Consider the following 16,017-nt stretch of genomic DNA (forward strand, 5'->3'; position numbering starts at 1 on the left):
TTGTTGAAGTTTAACTATTGGCAGTTCTTGGCCACCCTTTCTGCTATTGCTTCGGCTTCTGTTACTGCTACCTTCTAAGTAAATATGCCTTGCCTCATCCCCAACTCCATCCAAACTTAATTAGTTGAATATCATCTGCATAGCAGATGGATGAGAGCTGTTGCTCCTGAATTAGATGTGCCAGGAGAGCCACTTACAGATTATAAAGGGTGGTGTTCAGTGAAGAAATGCCACGAGACACCACATTGTGAAACTTTAGCAAGTGACCTGTATGGCAGCCTGACAAATGATTGACTATTGTTTGAAAGAAATGATGAGAGCCATTTCAATGTACAGCTCCTTATATCCACTTCTGCAGTCTTTCCACTAAAATCCAGTACAGACAGTATCAAATGTAACTTTTGTGAAAAACTATTGGCTTACTCTTTCGATGATGTGCTTTGTATTACTTGCATGTGCCTCCTTAAATATGCCGTAACTCCATCCACTCTTCGGAAGAGGGCCAGGCGGCTGTGTGAGCGCGGCTTCTACTAGCAAAAAATGCGGGCCTGTTGTTGGATATGGGGCTTCTTCGCAAGGTTACCCACTGGCTAAAAGACGCTGCATTCCCTAGAGAACGGGCTGAGAACACTGCACCGCAACATCTTCACCCCCACCCGCAAGGCCTTCTGGAACCCTCGGAAAGCTGAACATAGCGATTTTTAAAACTATCCATTCTTATTACTGCGTCTACCATGCCATTATTGATGCTTACACCTATTCAAAGACTACCTAGACAGCTGTGTAATGCTCAAATGTATTACTGTTTTATGTTCCCCTTTTTGGAAAGATTTTGCCGCCACTTATTCTGTAATGTTTTGAACTGATAGGCTACTGGGCTTACGATGTGTGTTGGTTGTATTGTCTAAAACCGGAAATTAATCGTCTAAAAAACAGAAATTCCACCATGCATGCTTGGTCATAGTTACTTACTGCTCTAGCGGTTTCATCATGTTTCTTGGTAGCTTGGCACGATATTTTCATTGTATTAAACTGAGGTTTTAGACTTTAAGATTAGTGGGCCCATTTCACAAAAGTAATCTGAGACACAATCCTAACTTTACCATTTACGGTATTCACAAAGGGCATTTAGGAGTAGTAAAGTTAGGATTCCTAACTTTACTACTCCTAAATGCCCTTTGTGAATACTGAAAGTTGTAAAGTTAGGATTTTGTCTCAGTTAAACTTAAGTTTTGGTCCTAAGTTAAACTTAAGACAAAAACTTAATTTTAACTGAGACAAAATCCTAACTTTACAACTTTCGGTATTCACAGAGGGCATTTAGGAATCCTAACTTTTTAGTAGTAGCAAAGTTAGGATTTCTAACTTTACCACTCCTAAATACCTTTTGTGAATACCAAAAGTCATAAGGTTAGGATTTGGTCTCAGAATACTTTTGTGAATCTGGCCCGTTGTATCATAAAGGCTGCCTGCTCTTAAATCTTTTAGGATACTACAATGTGAGTTTAAACTCTGCTGTTTCAGCCTTCGTAAACACTGTAGTCTAAGGGATAGCTATGATGTCTCAGGCGTGATATTGTCATTTCAGTATAGTATAAGCCAAAAAAAGAAGAACCATTGCTACAGATTGAAAATTGATAGGAGCACCAATTGACTACAGATTTTATCCAATTGTGCTACCAGATTATTCAACCTGCCTGTTTGGTTCAAGTTTTTCAAACTTTACTTGAGGGTCCATGCCAAACAATTATGCTGTGTTCTTCAGAAGTCAATCAAATACCTATCATAAATGCCTTTTCAGAAACGCCTGAAAGTCCTTTGCATTCTTAGCAATTTTCTAGGAGAATTTTGCAACAAAAAAGTTGTGTGGAGACACTACTGGGCAGCCCTGGGAGTCAGCCATACACCCTGCTCCCGATTGCTGCTATTTGGCCATAGCACTTACACCACATGCCTTAAAATGTTTAACTGCCGTGACTGTGGCACACATTGGTCAACACTTACCTTGATCTTTTAGGAGTGAGCTGATCATATTCAACTTGATGCTTTAGTGGTATTAAAGGACGAATAGCATCAAACAGCGGTAAACGAGTTGGATCATTAATCACTAATTTCAAGTCTCCCACGAACACTGGTAGATTCATAGCCCTGAAAAATATCAATACAACCATATAAGGCTGCTGCACAAAACTGCTTAATTGAGTGAGTTCACATATTAAAAAGAAACTTAGTCATAACATAACTGTATGTATCATGTATTAACACTTTTTCTGTCTCCAATATTTCCTTACTGAAATAAATCTACTTAGGACACTGAAAAAGCAAATAAAGTAGCAAGAATCATTACATTAGCGATTCCCAGTTTTTACTAAGACAAAGTCACAAAACTCTAAATAAAAACAACAATCATATTTTTCTGTAATGCAATGTTTCAATCTAATCTTTTGTAACTACAAACCAGAGGAAAATAAATGCAAACAATCAGGAATACTGCTTGCTCATATAGCACTGACCGCAGTGCATACTTTTAGGTTTGGAGTTAGCTTAGACCTTTTGATTTTGCTAAAATTATAATCATATCTATTTACTTATCCAATTATCGGTGCTTTCAGCTGCTCTTTTTATCATCCACTGAAAGGTTGCCGTATCATTCGCATTTTTCATCTGCCTACTGCACCATACACCATTGGACAATGTGTCGTCCCTCTTCAGCCATTAGCTAGCCACACTGTAGTGAAATAATTCTGCTCTTTCACAAACAACACACCAGCGCACAATGTAGCTTCAATGCCGGAAACTACTAGAGCAATATGTGCTTTTTGAGACCAGTATGTGTGCAAAGGTCCAGCAGCTCCCTCAACAACAAAGTTTTACAAAATCCCTGACAAAACAAAACAAGATATGATAAAGCCAAATGGCTGAAAGCCAACGCCAGACCTATTGGCTTTATCAATGCTTGTTTCAAGTGTTGTCTCAGTTTGATGATGTAGCATTTTAAAAAAGACCTAAGGCGTAATATGAAATTTGTGCTGGGTGAGTATTGCAATGGCGCACCAAACAGAGACCGCAAGCTTCTATCTGAAGCTTCATCAGGGAGTCAATCATTGTTGTATAAAAATGACTAAGCTGGTAATGAAGCAGGTTGTGTAGGAGATAATGTAATTCACCACAGCTAAGCTCTGTGTAATTTTAAACTGATCAACGGTGTGCTGCAGTAAAATGATAGAAGCCACCTTTGTCCTTCCCTTAATTAAATGTAATGAGAGCTATAGAAAGGTCAGATAGAAAAAGTCTGTATTAAAAAAAGAACTTGATGATTTCATTTAGATGGAGGCCACCAATGAATGGATTCACTGGGGGAACTGTAAATGCCATGATTTACAACTCGACCCAAGGAGACCACCAACATAGGATGCAACCACATATCCTTAATTTAAACCCCCATTTGACAAGCAGGTGCTTTTCTCTAGAATGATTGAAAATTCTTTGAAAAATTCTTTTTAAGTTTATGATTAAATTTTGTTATTTCCAACTATAAGTAACAACATTTGAGGAAAACATGACTATGTTAGAGAGCTATTACGATTGTAAAACAATTACATATTGTTGGAAAACGAGGCAGTATCTGCGAGGCCTGCACAAATAACATGTCAGATTTGTCCTTCACTGGGAACCAAACACCCTAGGGTAGCGCCTGACTCTCAGAGGGTAGCCCTGCAGAGCAGTCTAAGGCTTACTCATGGGAGGTGGTGTGGGCTAGTAATTGCCATTACAGGTGCCCAGAAATAACACTCAATAATTGATTGTCCAGTCTGTACTTTGCTTTAAAAAAGTAAGAGTAAATTTATTAAACACACACACTACTCAATACTATGCACCAATTAACAAATATACATAAGCTGTTGGAATTACTTTGTGACATTGCATAATATCTCCGCCCCTCCCGCAGGGGGTTGGGGTCTAGTACCACCACTCCCATGTATGCACCTCATCATGCCCCCTAATGCAGTTAGCTGAACATAACCTGGATTGCGAGCCCTGCGCACTGGCACCATCCCAGTGGCATCCCACCTCATTATCTCAACCAGTATTTAACCCCTTCCATGCTGATGACGGCCCCCAGCCGTCATGCATCACGGTGGGCGTGTGCTGATGATGGCTGGGGTCAATGGAAGGTTACCTGTAAAAGTAAGGCTGCAAGTGGGGACAAGTCCGGCAGAACCCAAAAGGGGCTCGGCTCTTGAAGGTCTCTCGGGCAATGGGGTTAGGGTGCAGGGGTGTTTTGCTCGGCGGTCGCTTGCATTGGAGGCTCTGATTTTACTTGGGTGACCAGGAGAGGGGAAGAAAACACGACAGTAGAGGCCACTCTTGGTGCAGGTCTTATTGATCCTGAAGTCCCTCATCAACAGGTTGGCATTGGCATCAATGGTGTCCGGGCAGAACACTCACCAAGACTTGGTTGTGACAAATGTTCTTATATCCAAGGTTTTGGTGCCGGGAGGCTCCTGGAGGATCTAGCATCTTATACCAAGCTAGAGAAGTAAGACTGACCTCCTAGAATCACAGTGACCTCCCCCTGGTGAGATGGTCCCTCGGTTGACCTGGTGGTCAGCAAAACGGAGTACCGGACAAATGCTGTCAGTGCCTGCAGCTGCAGGGAAGTGGCTGCCACACCCCAAGGGAAATGCTGTGAGGTTTTTGAAGTATTGGACACTCCTCCCAGACGTTAGGAGGATGCACAGCTTCTGGACGAGTCAGGTCTTCACACTTGTGGGAAAAGCAGCAGCCAGGCTGTGTTTGGAGCCAGTTTTGGAGATGGTCCACAGTTCTTGTGATGTTGGCTCTCCTTCAGTTCCCAGGTAGAAGAATCTGAGCTTCTAGTTCAGGGGGACCCCTAAATACTGAATTTAAGGGCATTTAGGGTCGTGCAGGGTAGTAGCCAATGATATACTTACTCTTCGGGTGACCACACCCCCTATATAACCACCTCCTGTGGAGAGTGGGTATAGTCCTAAACCCAGAGTTCCTAGTTTCACAATATTCGAAATGGTGAAACCCTTTCTTGGCTGTCCACTTCAGGTAGCCCCCCTTAGGAGCGTGCCTAGCCTGAAAGTTCAACTGACTATCTTATTTCTCGCCTGTTCTAGTGCCAAATGGCCCCAAGGGCAGAGGGTGATGTTCCCCAGGTCTGGGGGGAAGCCATTGTTGCATATCAAAAGCAGCAGAGGCTTTGAAGCTTTTGGCCTTGACATGCTAAATCACTAGCAATCTGGCTGTAAGAGGTATCCCTACCTTCCTCCAGAGCAGGCATTGTTTCTGGCCTCTGAGAGTGTGGGCTCTCACCTGCAGGGTTTCAGAAACTAGTCTTGTTGTATGGTTTTCACTTTCTCTATAGGAACTGTTCATTTGTTAGACAACATAAACGTTGGAAAGGTGCCAGACTGATCCCATGCACCCCCTGAGGATATGTTGGCCTATAGACCTGCTAGCTCCATTGCCTCCACATGAACCCCTAAACCTAGTAAGGTAACAAATGGTTGGGGCTACCTCAGAACACAACAACCCTGACTTTCCAAGCAATCGTGGTGACAGATCTAGAAACTTTCCACTCAGTCCCTTGTGCTTACTCAGAAAGGTACACAAGAAATACACAAAGGGGCGATTCAATATTTATTGATCCATTGTGATTCTTGTATAAAATATATGTGCTGCAATGATTAATAGGCAGAAGCACATAAAAGTGATAAGCAATATAAGAACAGTGACAAGGATACACAATTCCACCATTGTGCTAAAACAGTGTATATATGTGGTTACATATACATCCTGGGTATAGTGTACTCTTACTATGCGCTCCATAACCTAGTTGCCTAAGGTTGGTGTTCTGTCAAGAATCCCCTACTAGATGCTCTCAGTCCCCATCACCTGAAGGCAAGGTGTGTGGGTTCCCATCTTGGTCACAAGCTGGACATCTCTCTCCGCAGAGGGTGAACAGGTATTCGGTGGGCTGAGACTCCAACACAGCGACAATCTCGCAATGACAGCAGAGTGGCCTTCTAATTTGAGCATGGAAATGCATGTGTATTTATTATAACATCATCCATGCTCCCGTGTCAAGGCTTCAGCCGGACCAACATTGTTTATTGTCTTAGTGATAGCCATATAGCCTCTTGGATGAATAACAAAAAACAACACTTGCAAAATGTGAGTTCAGGCCTTGTACATTTATAAATGTTCAAGGTGGTGTGATAGAGTAATTATGAGATGGAATTGTAAGCAATCTGGTTTCAGTGAAACTAATCCTGCTCTGTCCCACAAGCAAATGTGTGTCAAAAGTCATTGTGTTAAGAAGAACGCAACTTAAGAAAAATGCACATGTAAAATGGCAGTGTTTCTTACTGGGTCTAATTTAGCCATGTGACACCCACTCCTCGGACATGTGTCGAATAAAACTATCTAATAATAAGAAAGCTATCCAAAGCAATGCTACAGGGTATGTTGATATAAAAGAAGCTAAAATTATTAAAAAGGCAATCATACAGTTTGAAAACCATACAGAAGCCATTATTGAGAATATAAAAGTGAATAAAATCAAATTTAATAGGAATTTAGAATGTTATATACAGACCAAATCAAAAAGGTTCCCCCCAAACGGAATAGCCCATTTTTTATGTGCTCTGAGCGGTAGATGAAAGATTTCTGTTCACAGCAACTGCAAATGAGGATCCCAGAGTAAGACCTTAGAGCAGGTTTATCCAGCAAACATGTTAACATCCTACCCCCACAGCAGCCACTGAAGGAGTGACCACAGCCGATGAAAAATCTGCAGCACCAAAGTCAAGATCCAGCTCTTCTGGAGCAGAAGCATCCCAAGAAGGCTCATAGAATACATTCAGAAGCAATGGTAAATGCAAAGGACAGCGAGAAAAATGGGCTTTTACGGGATAAACCAGTACATCCATGTCCAGAGGCTGAACCGATTGCATTCCTAGGCACAAGTCCAAGGCACACTCGAAAGTGCACAGCAGACAGAATTTAGGTTGAATGCAGTGAAGCGACACAGACCGAGAACCAATGCGAATTTAATTCCAAAAGGAAGGGTGTGCCAAAACATTCAACCATGCATTCATGGCACAAGGAGCACATGGGGTAGTGCCAGTTCCCTTCAATATCAAGATGGGACATCCATTACGGAGCAGAAAAAATAAAATTACAGTCCCGACAATCAGAAACAGGACCAGAGGAAAACCTCCAAAGACACTTCCGAGCACTAGGTGAATGAATGATGGAATGATGGAAAGACTATCTGGAAGGTACTAACAAAAACAGAGCCTAAGATTTAAAAAAGTGTGCACCCCACAGTATGAGACATCCCCTAAAATGTGGTGAACATTTTCTTCAAAATGTTGTGGGAAATGATTGCAGAGTAGCGACTGCATCGCTGAAGTGGACCTTACAGTAAGGCTTTCAGTCTGCTCCGGGCATCAAAGTGCACATTTGAAAACTAAAGTGTCACCTCACTAACTGTACAGGCAGGTAGAAGCCATACTTGAGTACAGCAAGTGACCAAAGATGAAACCGTGACAAGATAGGCTATACCCGGTCGCATACCATAGCAACCTTGATCAGTCAATGTAAAAAAACTCCCATTCAAGGGTAATCTGAAACCGGCCGAATCATGGCCGCTGGGCAACCGTTCAAGTAGCAATATATGTTTACTACGGATGCGGTAAAAGCCCCGTGGTGCGAAACTTCCTTGCACACCAAACAACCATTAGAAAGCATTCTCGAAATAGTAAACACTGAGAAAAACTTCAGTTTCCTTATTATGACACCAGAATTTAAAAGGTAATTCCCATTACTCATGTACCTACCAATCACCTAATCTTCATATCTGCCCCCTTGGTGGTGTTCTAAGCAGTACTGGAAATAAAATGTCGAAATCGGATGAGTAATGAACCTGTCAATGATCCAATACGCCAAAGGAGTCTCAGCAACAGTGAAAGACAGCTTCTCTAATTTTTTGTTTTGTAAGTTGGTATGGTGAAAAACAGGCTTGTGAAATGCTTAATTTGAGCTGGTGGTTTCCAGTGCTCAGAACCGGCACGTAATCATCAACACCAGTGCTTTTTATGAGCACCAGTTAAGGAGACATTCATTTATGGTAGGCACAGGGAGATTAAGTGATTTGCCCAGAATCACAGAATGTTGAGCTGAGACTCGAACCTGGTTTCCCAGTTCAAAAGTCAGCAGCCCAGGTCATTACACCACATGTGTACCCCACTTTCATGGTTACTAGTTGGTTCTGTTTTAGGTGCCGCTAACAGGAGAAATGGACTGGTGCATGCTGCTTCCTGACGAGAGCCCCGACACTTATTCTTTAACAAATTAACCACTGGGCTTGTGGCATTAATATGTTGCCATGGTACACGACCAGAACGAAGTGTCTTAAGTAACCAACTCAATAGCAGGATGGATCTATGTTGCGACTGCCCATGTTGCAATGAAGGTATGTCATGTTGTATATTGTCTAATGCTGACGACACTGTGTTACTGATCCTAGAACTTCTAAGTCTGGTGTCCCGGGACTAAGCGCCGCTAGTTCTCGTCACTTTCTAGTTGCAGTGTGATTTAGCGTAACATGACCAGTCTGGCTTGTTTCTCCACATTATGATTAGGTCTGATTTTTGAGACACATGTTTTTGTGCAGCTATTCTGTTCTGAAGATGGTCCCAAGGATCTACTAGACCACCGGGGGACCGAAACGTCGACGCATAACACCGTTTTTGCATAAATGTTTAAATGTGTTTGACTCTAATTTAACAACATATTGTGTCTTATTCACATTTATATGGTTAAATTGAATGTCCATATTTGATGCAAAAGGTGTTTTGTTTACTACCACTGAATGTCACATGATTAGATTGATAGTATCTTGTTGCCAGACATTCATTTTTGAAAAATGTTAGAGAACATAACGATTAAAATTGATTATTTTTGATAGATTGTGACTGTCATTTAGTCCCTGTGATTACTCTAAATAAGTGTTCATGTAGGTGACACTAAAAAATATTTGAATTATCATATGAATGTGTCCTTCGGGGACATCTTTGCTTGTGTTATTACTGTGTTACTGACGTATACATTCTAGAGGACAAAGTTGTCATGCCACTGTAAACTACTGTTAGTGCCTTTTCTAGATTAGTCCTATCAAGCTTGTGCAGTCTTTCAGCAGATGTCTGCTTAGAAACTTTCCATATTTCATTGTATATTGCATGCAATAAGCGTTTTTGACATAGTTTTTGAGGACCTAACTAGAAGTCCCATAGTTCCAGGTCATCAGAAAGAAGGGACAAGCGTTGTTTCAAATGGGAAAATGTTGAGGTATTTAACCAATCAAGGCACAACTTCCCAACACTGTAAGTTGTTACAACCCTGAGTGTTCTTTCTGAACGCAACGCAGGTCAAGCCTGCTGATCTTGAAGTCCTCAGTGTTACCCAGGAACTGTGCTTGATATCTGTTAGTATCTGTTAGACCTGGCTTGTCCAGTAGGTTTATCACCAGACTTTTTGGCCTCCTGTTTTGGACGCTGTTTTTGTTGGTTTTATGACTCTTGGCACTTAACCACTGTTGATCTGTGCTAAAGTGCATATGCTCTCCATGTAAATTGTGTTCATGGACTGTTGATTTCGTGATTGGCATATTTGATTCACTGGTAAGTCCCTAGTACAGTGCACTGTGTTTGCCCAGGGCTTGTAAATCAAATGCTGCTAGTGGGTCTGCAGCACTGACTGTGCCACCCACATAAGCAGCCTGTAAATGTAACTCAGACCTGCCACTGCATTGTCTGTGCGCAGTTTAGTACTCCCATGTTGACATGGCAAGTGCACCCACTTGCTAGGCCTTAACCTTCTTTTTTCTTACATGTGAGTCACCCCTAAGGTAGGCTGGTGGTACACCTGTGGGCAGGGTGCAGTGTTTGTGAAAGGTAGGACATGCCCTGATGTGTATGGCATGTCCTGATAGTGAAATACTGCCAATTGTGTTTTTCACTATTGAAAGGATATCTGTCCCATAGGATAGAATGGGAGTTTATTTAGAACATCTTATAAATATAACTTCATATTGGGACAAGATGGAAAGATGGAGTTTAGTATTCCTGAACTCAGAATGTAAAAATGCATTTTCATATTGTGTGTTTAAAATACCACCATTAGAAAGTGTATATTTTCTTGTTTAGCCATCCTGTGTGCCTCTGCTGGTTTGTGGATTGACTGTCTGGCTTTTGAATGACAGGGGCTGTGGATGTGCATTCTCTCAGACGGCAACCGGGGGGGGGGGGGGTGATGTGTGTCTTGCCTTTCCTGGATGACTCAGGGCTGGGCTAGATAGACCTAGACCTGGGCTGCATTTAGAGTAGGGGAAGGAGACTTCCTTCACACCTGAATGGGCCTGGTCTGCCTGGGACAATGCTGTCTCCACCTCCTGCCAGGCAACTGCACCAGAGAGGACAGAACTAGTTTTGGCTGGGCAAAGAGCTTCTCTGCCACCAGAGAACAAAGGGATTTGTGCTGTAAAAAGTGGGTTCCAGACCCCTCAATGTTAGATTACTGTTGAACTAAGGAACCTGCCAGGAAGCTGGACCGGGAAAGCTGAAGGAGGAGTTCTGCCCATGTGCTGTGTGCTGTTGGGGTTGGCCTGCAGTGGTTGCTTCTGTCATGGGCAGGAAAATGAATGGACTGTTCTTTCATCATTCTGCTGTTAGAGTTTTCTCCAAGGGCTTGAAATAGAACTTACCTTCTGTTGGAAGTCTCAGGGATAGAAAAGACTTCAAATATCACTTCTAGGAATCAAGAGGAACCTTTGCCTAGGAGAAGAGCTGGAGAAACTGAGGAGGAATACTGCCCCTGTGCTGTTTACTGTCTGGGGTTGGTGTGCAGTGGCTACTTTCTGCCAAGGAAAGGAAAAAGGACTTTACTGTGTGCTGTGTCCCCTGCTTGAGGAAGATCTCCAAGGGCTTGAAGAAGAGCTTGCCTCTTGTTCTGAAGTCTCAGGGACACAAAGACTTCCCCCCCAGCTCCCCTGAACTTCCTTGCTGGGAGTTCTGACCTGCCAAGAGGTGCCTGTAGCTGTTCTGGGCCCCTGGAGGTTTTTCTGGCTGTGGGAGATAAAAAAGCAATGCAATGACGAGAAGCGCAACGCATCCGTACTTGTTCCCCACGCATCGCTGAAGAAACCGACAAATCGCCTGCCCTTGGCTCGAGAAATAAACAACTGCCGCCTCGAGTGCACCAGTCTCAAAGTCCGAGATCACTGTGCAGCTAGAAGAATCCATGCATCATCCTGGATCATCGCATTGAGGTGCCAGTTCTGTCGCATCATTGGGGGATGCATTAAAAAATGGATGCATCACCTCTCCACGCAGTAAGAAACCGACACATCACCTCCTCTCCGATAAGGAACCGATGCATCACCTCCCCTGTGCAGCAGTAAGGAATCAAGGCATCACCTCCCCGGAGCAAGGAACTGACACATCTCCTTCTCTGAGTGTAAGAAACCGATGCATCACCTTCCCTGCGACCTTTTTTGTATGTGTGTGCGACGCCTCAAAGGACTTTGTATCAAAAGTGTTGCATCTGCAATTTGCTTTGAACAGAACTGTTTTTACCTTTTAAAAGTCATATTTTGATTACTGTTTTGTGGATTTTTTGTTGTTTTGGTCTTGCTTGGTTTAGGTAAAGATTACTTATTTTTCTAAACTGGTGTGGTGTCCATTTGTAGTGTTTTCACTGTGTTACTGTATGCATGCACACATGCTTTACACACTGCCTCTGATATAAGCCTGTCTGCTCGTGCCAAACTACTAAAGGAGTGAGCAGGGGTTATTTTAGAATTGCATCCCCCTTACCCTGACTAGGAAGAAGGTTCCCTACTTGGACAAAGGTACCTAACTCTGCCAACTAGAGACCCCTATTTCTAACAGTATCTAATGGCCAAACAAACCCTCCCCTCCAATTGGTGTCTGATGAATTGCATGTGCCATTGAGTAGCATGATGTCTAATGTTTCCACCTTGTATTTTGTAGAGTGCTGCCAGTTTTCAAAATGTGTGAATGTGAGAACGCACGGTGTGTTCAAATCCTTTGCCTTAGCTAAACCAAGACATGGTGTTTGTTGCAGGAAAATGATCTGTTGTGGTATAAGGCATGCTCTAAACAATTCCTCGTTTCCCTGAACTTGCCAGTCCTTCATCCCCCAAATTGATTTGACGTCAATGGTGTCCCTCCAAAAGTCGAACCCTTGTGTGGACAACTGAAAAAAAAATAAGCTTGGTGCTTGTTAACATATTTTTCTTTGCAGGTGATGGTGCAAGCTTATAATAATAGGACACCTGGTCTAATGAATCATAACCAGAAAAATAAATAAACTTCTACACAAATGTTTTTGAACTACCCTGCGGTGGTGGAGGGCAATGTTCCCATTTTGTGTAATTAAAAACAACATGTGGAGTACTTCCTTTATGCAAAAAATGACGACCATAATGTTGAAAACAGAACATTTCATCATAATTAGATGTGCCTTTGTACAGTTCATCCAACGAAAAAACAGCAGAATGCCCTCGGTCATCTAGCATTTCATTACCAGTAATCAGAGATAGTACTAGGGGTGATGATGTTCTTCAATGATAATTTAAACAAGTATGTCATTTGTAAAATTTCTGAAGGGCCAAGCACATCATGTGATACCCTGTCCCAATCAAACCCATCAGGAACTGGAACAGCTGACATTTTCACCAGGAAAGGTCTCTTCATTATTTGTGTGATGAAGAACCAAGTTCACCAGTTGTACAGCAGAGTAGCCATTTAAACATGTCTCGGGCTTGCCATTGCAGCCTGTGTGTTGATTTGTTAAACTACCATGTCGACCTGGCAAGATAAGCCTTTTGCCAGGCCCAAACCTTCTTCTTTAATACACGTAAGTCACCCCTATGGTTGGTACTGAATAGCCCAGAGGACAGGATGCTGTGTATTTAAAAAGTAGAACATGTACTTTTAAGCTTTACATGTGCTGATTTTATTTTTAAAACTCCTACATTTGTTTTTCACTACTGCAAGCTCTATCTCTCCCATGGGATAGCATTGGGGTAACCTTTTTACATTTAATAAGTAGTAACTTCCAATTAGGAGCAGGTGTCTAAGGAACTGTAATTAAAAGCCCTATTTAATGGTATAGTTGGATTTTTTAATCACTACTCTGAAAATGCCCCTTTTAGAAACTTGCCTTTTCCTGCCTAACCATTTGGGGTCTGCAGCCTTATCCTGGGTCACACGATTAGGTGTAGCTGGCAGTTGGTCTTTGTGTGTTGGTTCCAGACAGTAAGACAAAGTGAAGCTAGGTGTTGGCAGGATGGGCCACTATAAGTTAAAAATGGGCAGAAGCTGTCACCTACCACACTTGCACATCATAAAGGCTCTACCTGGGCACTTTCACAAAGGGTTTGCCACTAGTCTTTTGTGAATCCGGACAAGCTGGGCTAGGACAAGGAATATGTGGATGGCTGATACCTCAGGGGGAGTTAAAACCTCTAGAAGATTTCTCCACTAAACAGTCGGAACCAGGTATTATTGGACCTCAGACATAAACTCTTTAGTACAATTCTTGACCATTGGACTCTGCCAGGAAGAAGGACTGCTGTGCTGCTGAAAGGACTGCCATTCTACTGGACTGCTGATCTGTAGTGTTGTGTTTCTATCTAGGACCCTAATTCGATATTCCCGATTTATGCCCTTATATGGTTATAATAAATAATATCCTTATAAAGGCATAAGAATCATATCCATATTTAGTAATAGCCCATGCAGTCCAAATACGGCAAGGCTACTCCCCTAGACTCCTAGAAAGTACAACGCTTTCTTTAAACAAACCAAGCCTCCAGCAGCCCGGCAAATCCCCCTGCTTTTGTTTTGATTGCACAAGAACTCCTGGAGTCCAGAAAGAACTGTTAGTTCTTAGTGACGTCTTATGTCCAACCTTACGCCAAACCCGGCACCTTCCAGGTATAAATATACCAACGTTGCCTTAAGCAAACACATGGTGGTTTGGAGCAGAGAGGCTATCTACTTACCCGAAGCCCAGCTGATGCGAGAAGCCGAAGGAAGCCGCCCCTCCCTTTTGACGCACTGAGAGAGACGCTGTCTTTTTCTCCAGCCGAGAAAATCCAGCTCCTGTGTTTCCAGTCACCCTTGCGGGTTGCTTGGAGATCGAGTCCTGAGAGAGAGATACAAGACCTCCTACATTCTATTACCAAGGTACGGAGCTGACTAAACCCTTAATAGAATTCTTGATTCAGATTCTTGGCAAAAACCAACTTAACTTAAACTGCAACTTACTTACTCCTTCCCAAGTATTAGGCTTAGGTCAGGTACACCGGGGTAGGCATATCTTAGAAGCACCAGTTGAGTACGTTAGTCAATGTTTTTATGTATGTATATATTTTATCCATTTTAAAGTATCATATGGCTAAGAAACCATATCAATGCTTTTACAGTATTATTTCATAATACTCCTTTTACTGTACGCACTTTACTTCATGATAAGTATTGCAATTGTGGCAATTCATTTCTCTTGCATGAGAAAGAAGACTGCTCAATAAATAACACCTTTTATTGAAAACGCCCGTCTCTCTATTTCTCTGCACTCTGGTGAAACTATGTATGCACGATTGACTGAGTGAAATAACTGTCTATTGTTTTCACACGACTCTAGAGATACACTCTTTATTCTGAGGGAGCAAAGTTGTCATGTTTATGCGGTTGTCAGAAACTAATCCCTTCTTGTCTAAATCAGGAGGGTTAACTCTTTCCTGAACATTCAAGAAAGTTTCTAGTGACCTCTGAGCTAGCTGGCAAAACTAATTAAGTCTAATATAGTCAGTAGAGACCTAGTCGACCTCAGTCCTACGTCTACACTGCTGTTTATATTATTCCAATGCGCAGAGCCTATTGGGAATATAGGAACTACACTACATGGCGCCCAACATTTGGTAAGGCGATAATCTAACGCAAGACATTAGAGTAACTCAGTCGTGCTTTTTCACACAGACCCCTTTTCCCGTAAAAACTCCAAAAGACGTCTGGAGTGGGTAAAAGGTTAAAATCCGCCGGAACTTAGTAGGAAGAGATTCCTATGTATTAGTTTTTGGTTTAGTCAACGTTGAAGGATACAGTGTTCCAAAATATTGTGCACCTAATCTTTGTTTCCTTGAAACTTGCTCTGCAACAAAAAACTTTCTGTCAGTAAAATGCCGGACGGTGACGAAGAAAGAGATGCTACAGCGTCTCAACTGTTGTTAGATGATACAACTCTCCAACAGAATGACCCGAATATTATAATCATTCCGGTTAATGTAAGAAGAACTATAACTCTTAAACTTATAGAAAATGGACTATCATCGAGAGGTGGTACAGTCATATTCGTGGTAGAGGCCCATGAATATCGGCAGACAGAGGTATTCTATTCATGGATACATTTTCCAGCAGCAAATGCTGTGACACACGACTTCCACTATTACAAAATAGAGGAACCTCCGAATGAATACGCTCCTTTCGAGGACGTTGAAATTCCACTAACTTACCAAGAGCACCTGCTCTGGTTTAATGGCCCCCTAAAACATCAAAATCACATTACCAGGCTCGGTCCACTAGGTAGACCAGGAGCTACGTGGCCGGTTCTAGCCAGCTACACACCACATCCAGACATTGAAAGAATGTCAGACCGGGAACTTTTAGCTCAGCTAAAACTACTAATTAAAATACATAGACAATTGGTTCGATATGTCATGAGGACTTCAACAGTCCAACCAGCAATAAGAATTCCACAACAAACCCCTCAACAGGGGAACACAAATAAAATTACACCACAGAATATACAATCAGCGATTGGCAAAATACCCGCAAAACGGGAACAAATTCCATTCTGGTTAGCACAAAAAAATAACTCAAATAGAGGCAGTATTTC

The 16,017-nt window shown here is 42.3% G+C and overlaps 1 protein-coding gene across 1 annotated transcript in view; it reads right to left on the minus strand.

Annotated features, from left to right (window-relative positions):
- USH1C (USH1 protein network component harmonin) overlaps positions 1–16,017 on the minus strand; it is an 898,978-nt gene that overhangs the window by 752,516 nt on the left and 130,445 nt on the right. The window contains exon 3 of the mRNA XM_078681063.1: positions 2,005–2,148. Within this exon, the coding sequence (XP_078537189.1) occupies positions 2,005–2,148 (144 nt within the window). The remainder of the gene's footprint in view (positions 1–2,004; positions 2,149–16,017) is intronic.

This window comes from Lissotriton helveticus, chromosome 3_1 (genome assembly GCF_964261635.1).
Source record: "Lissotriton helveticus chromosome 3_1, aLisHel1.1, whole genome shotgun sequence".
Classification (NCBI taxonomy): Eukaryota; Metazoa; Chordata; class Amphibia; order Caudata; family Salamandridae; genus Lissotriton; species Lissotriton helveticus.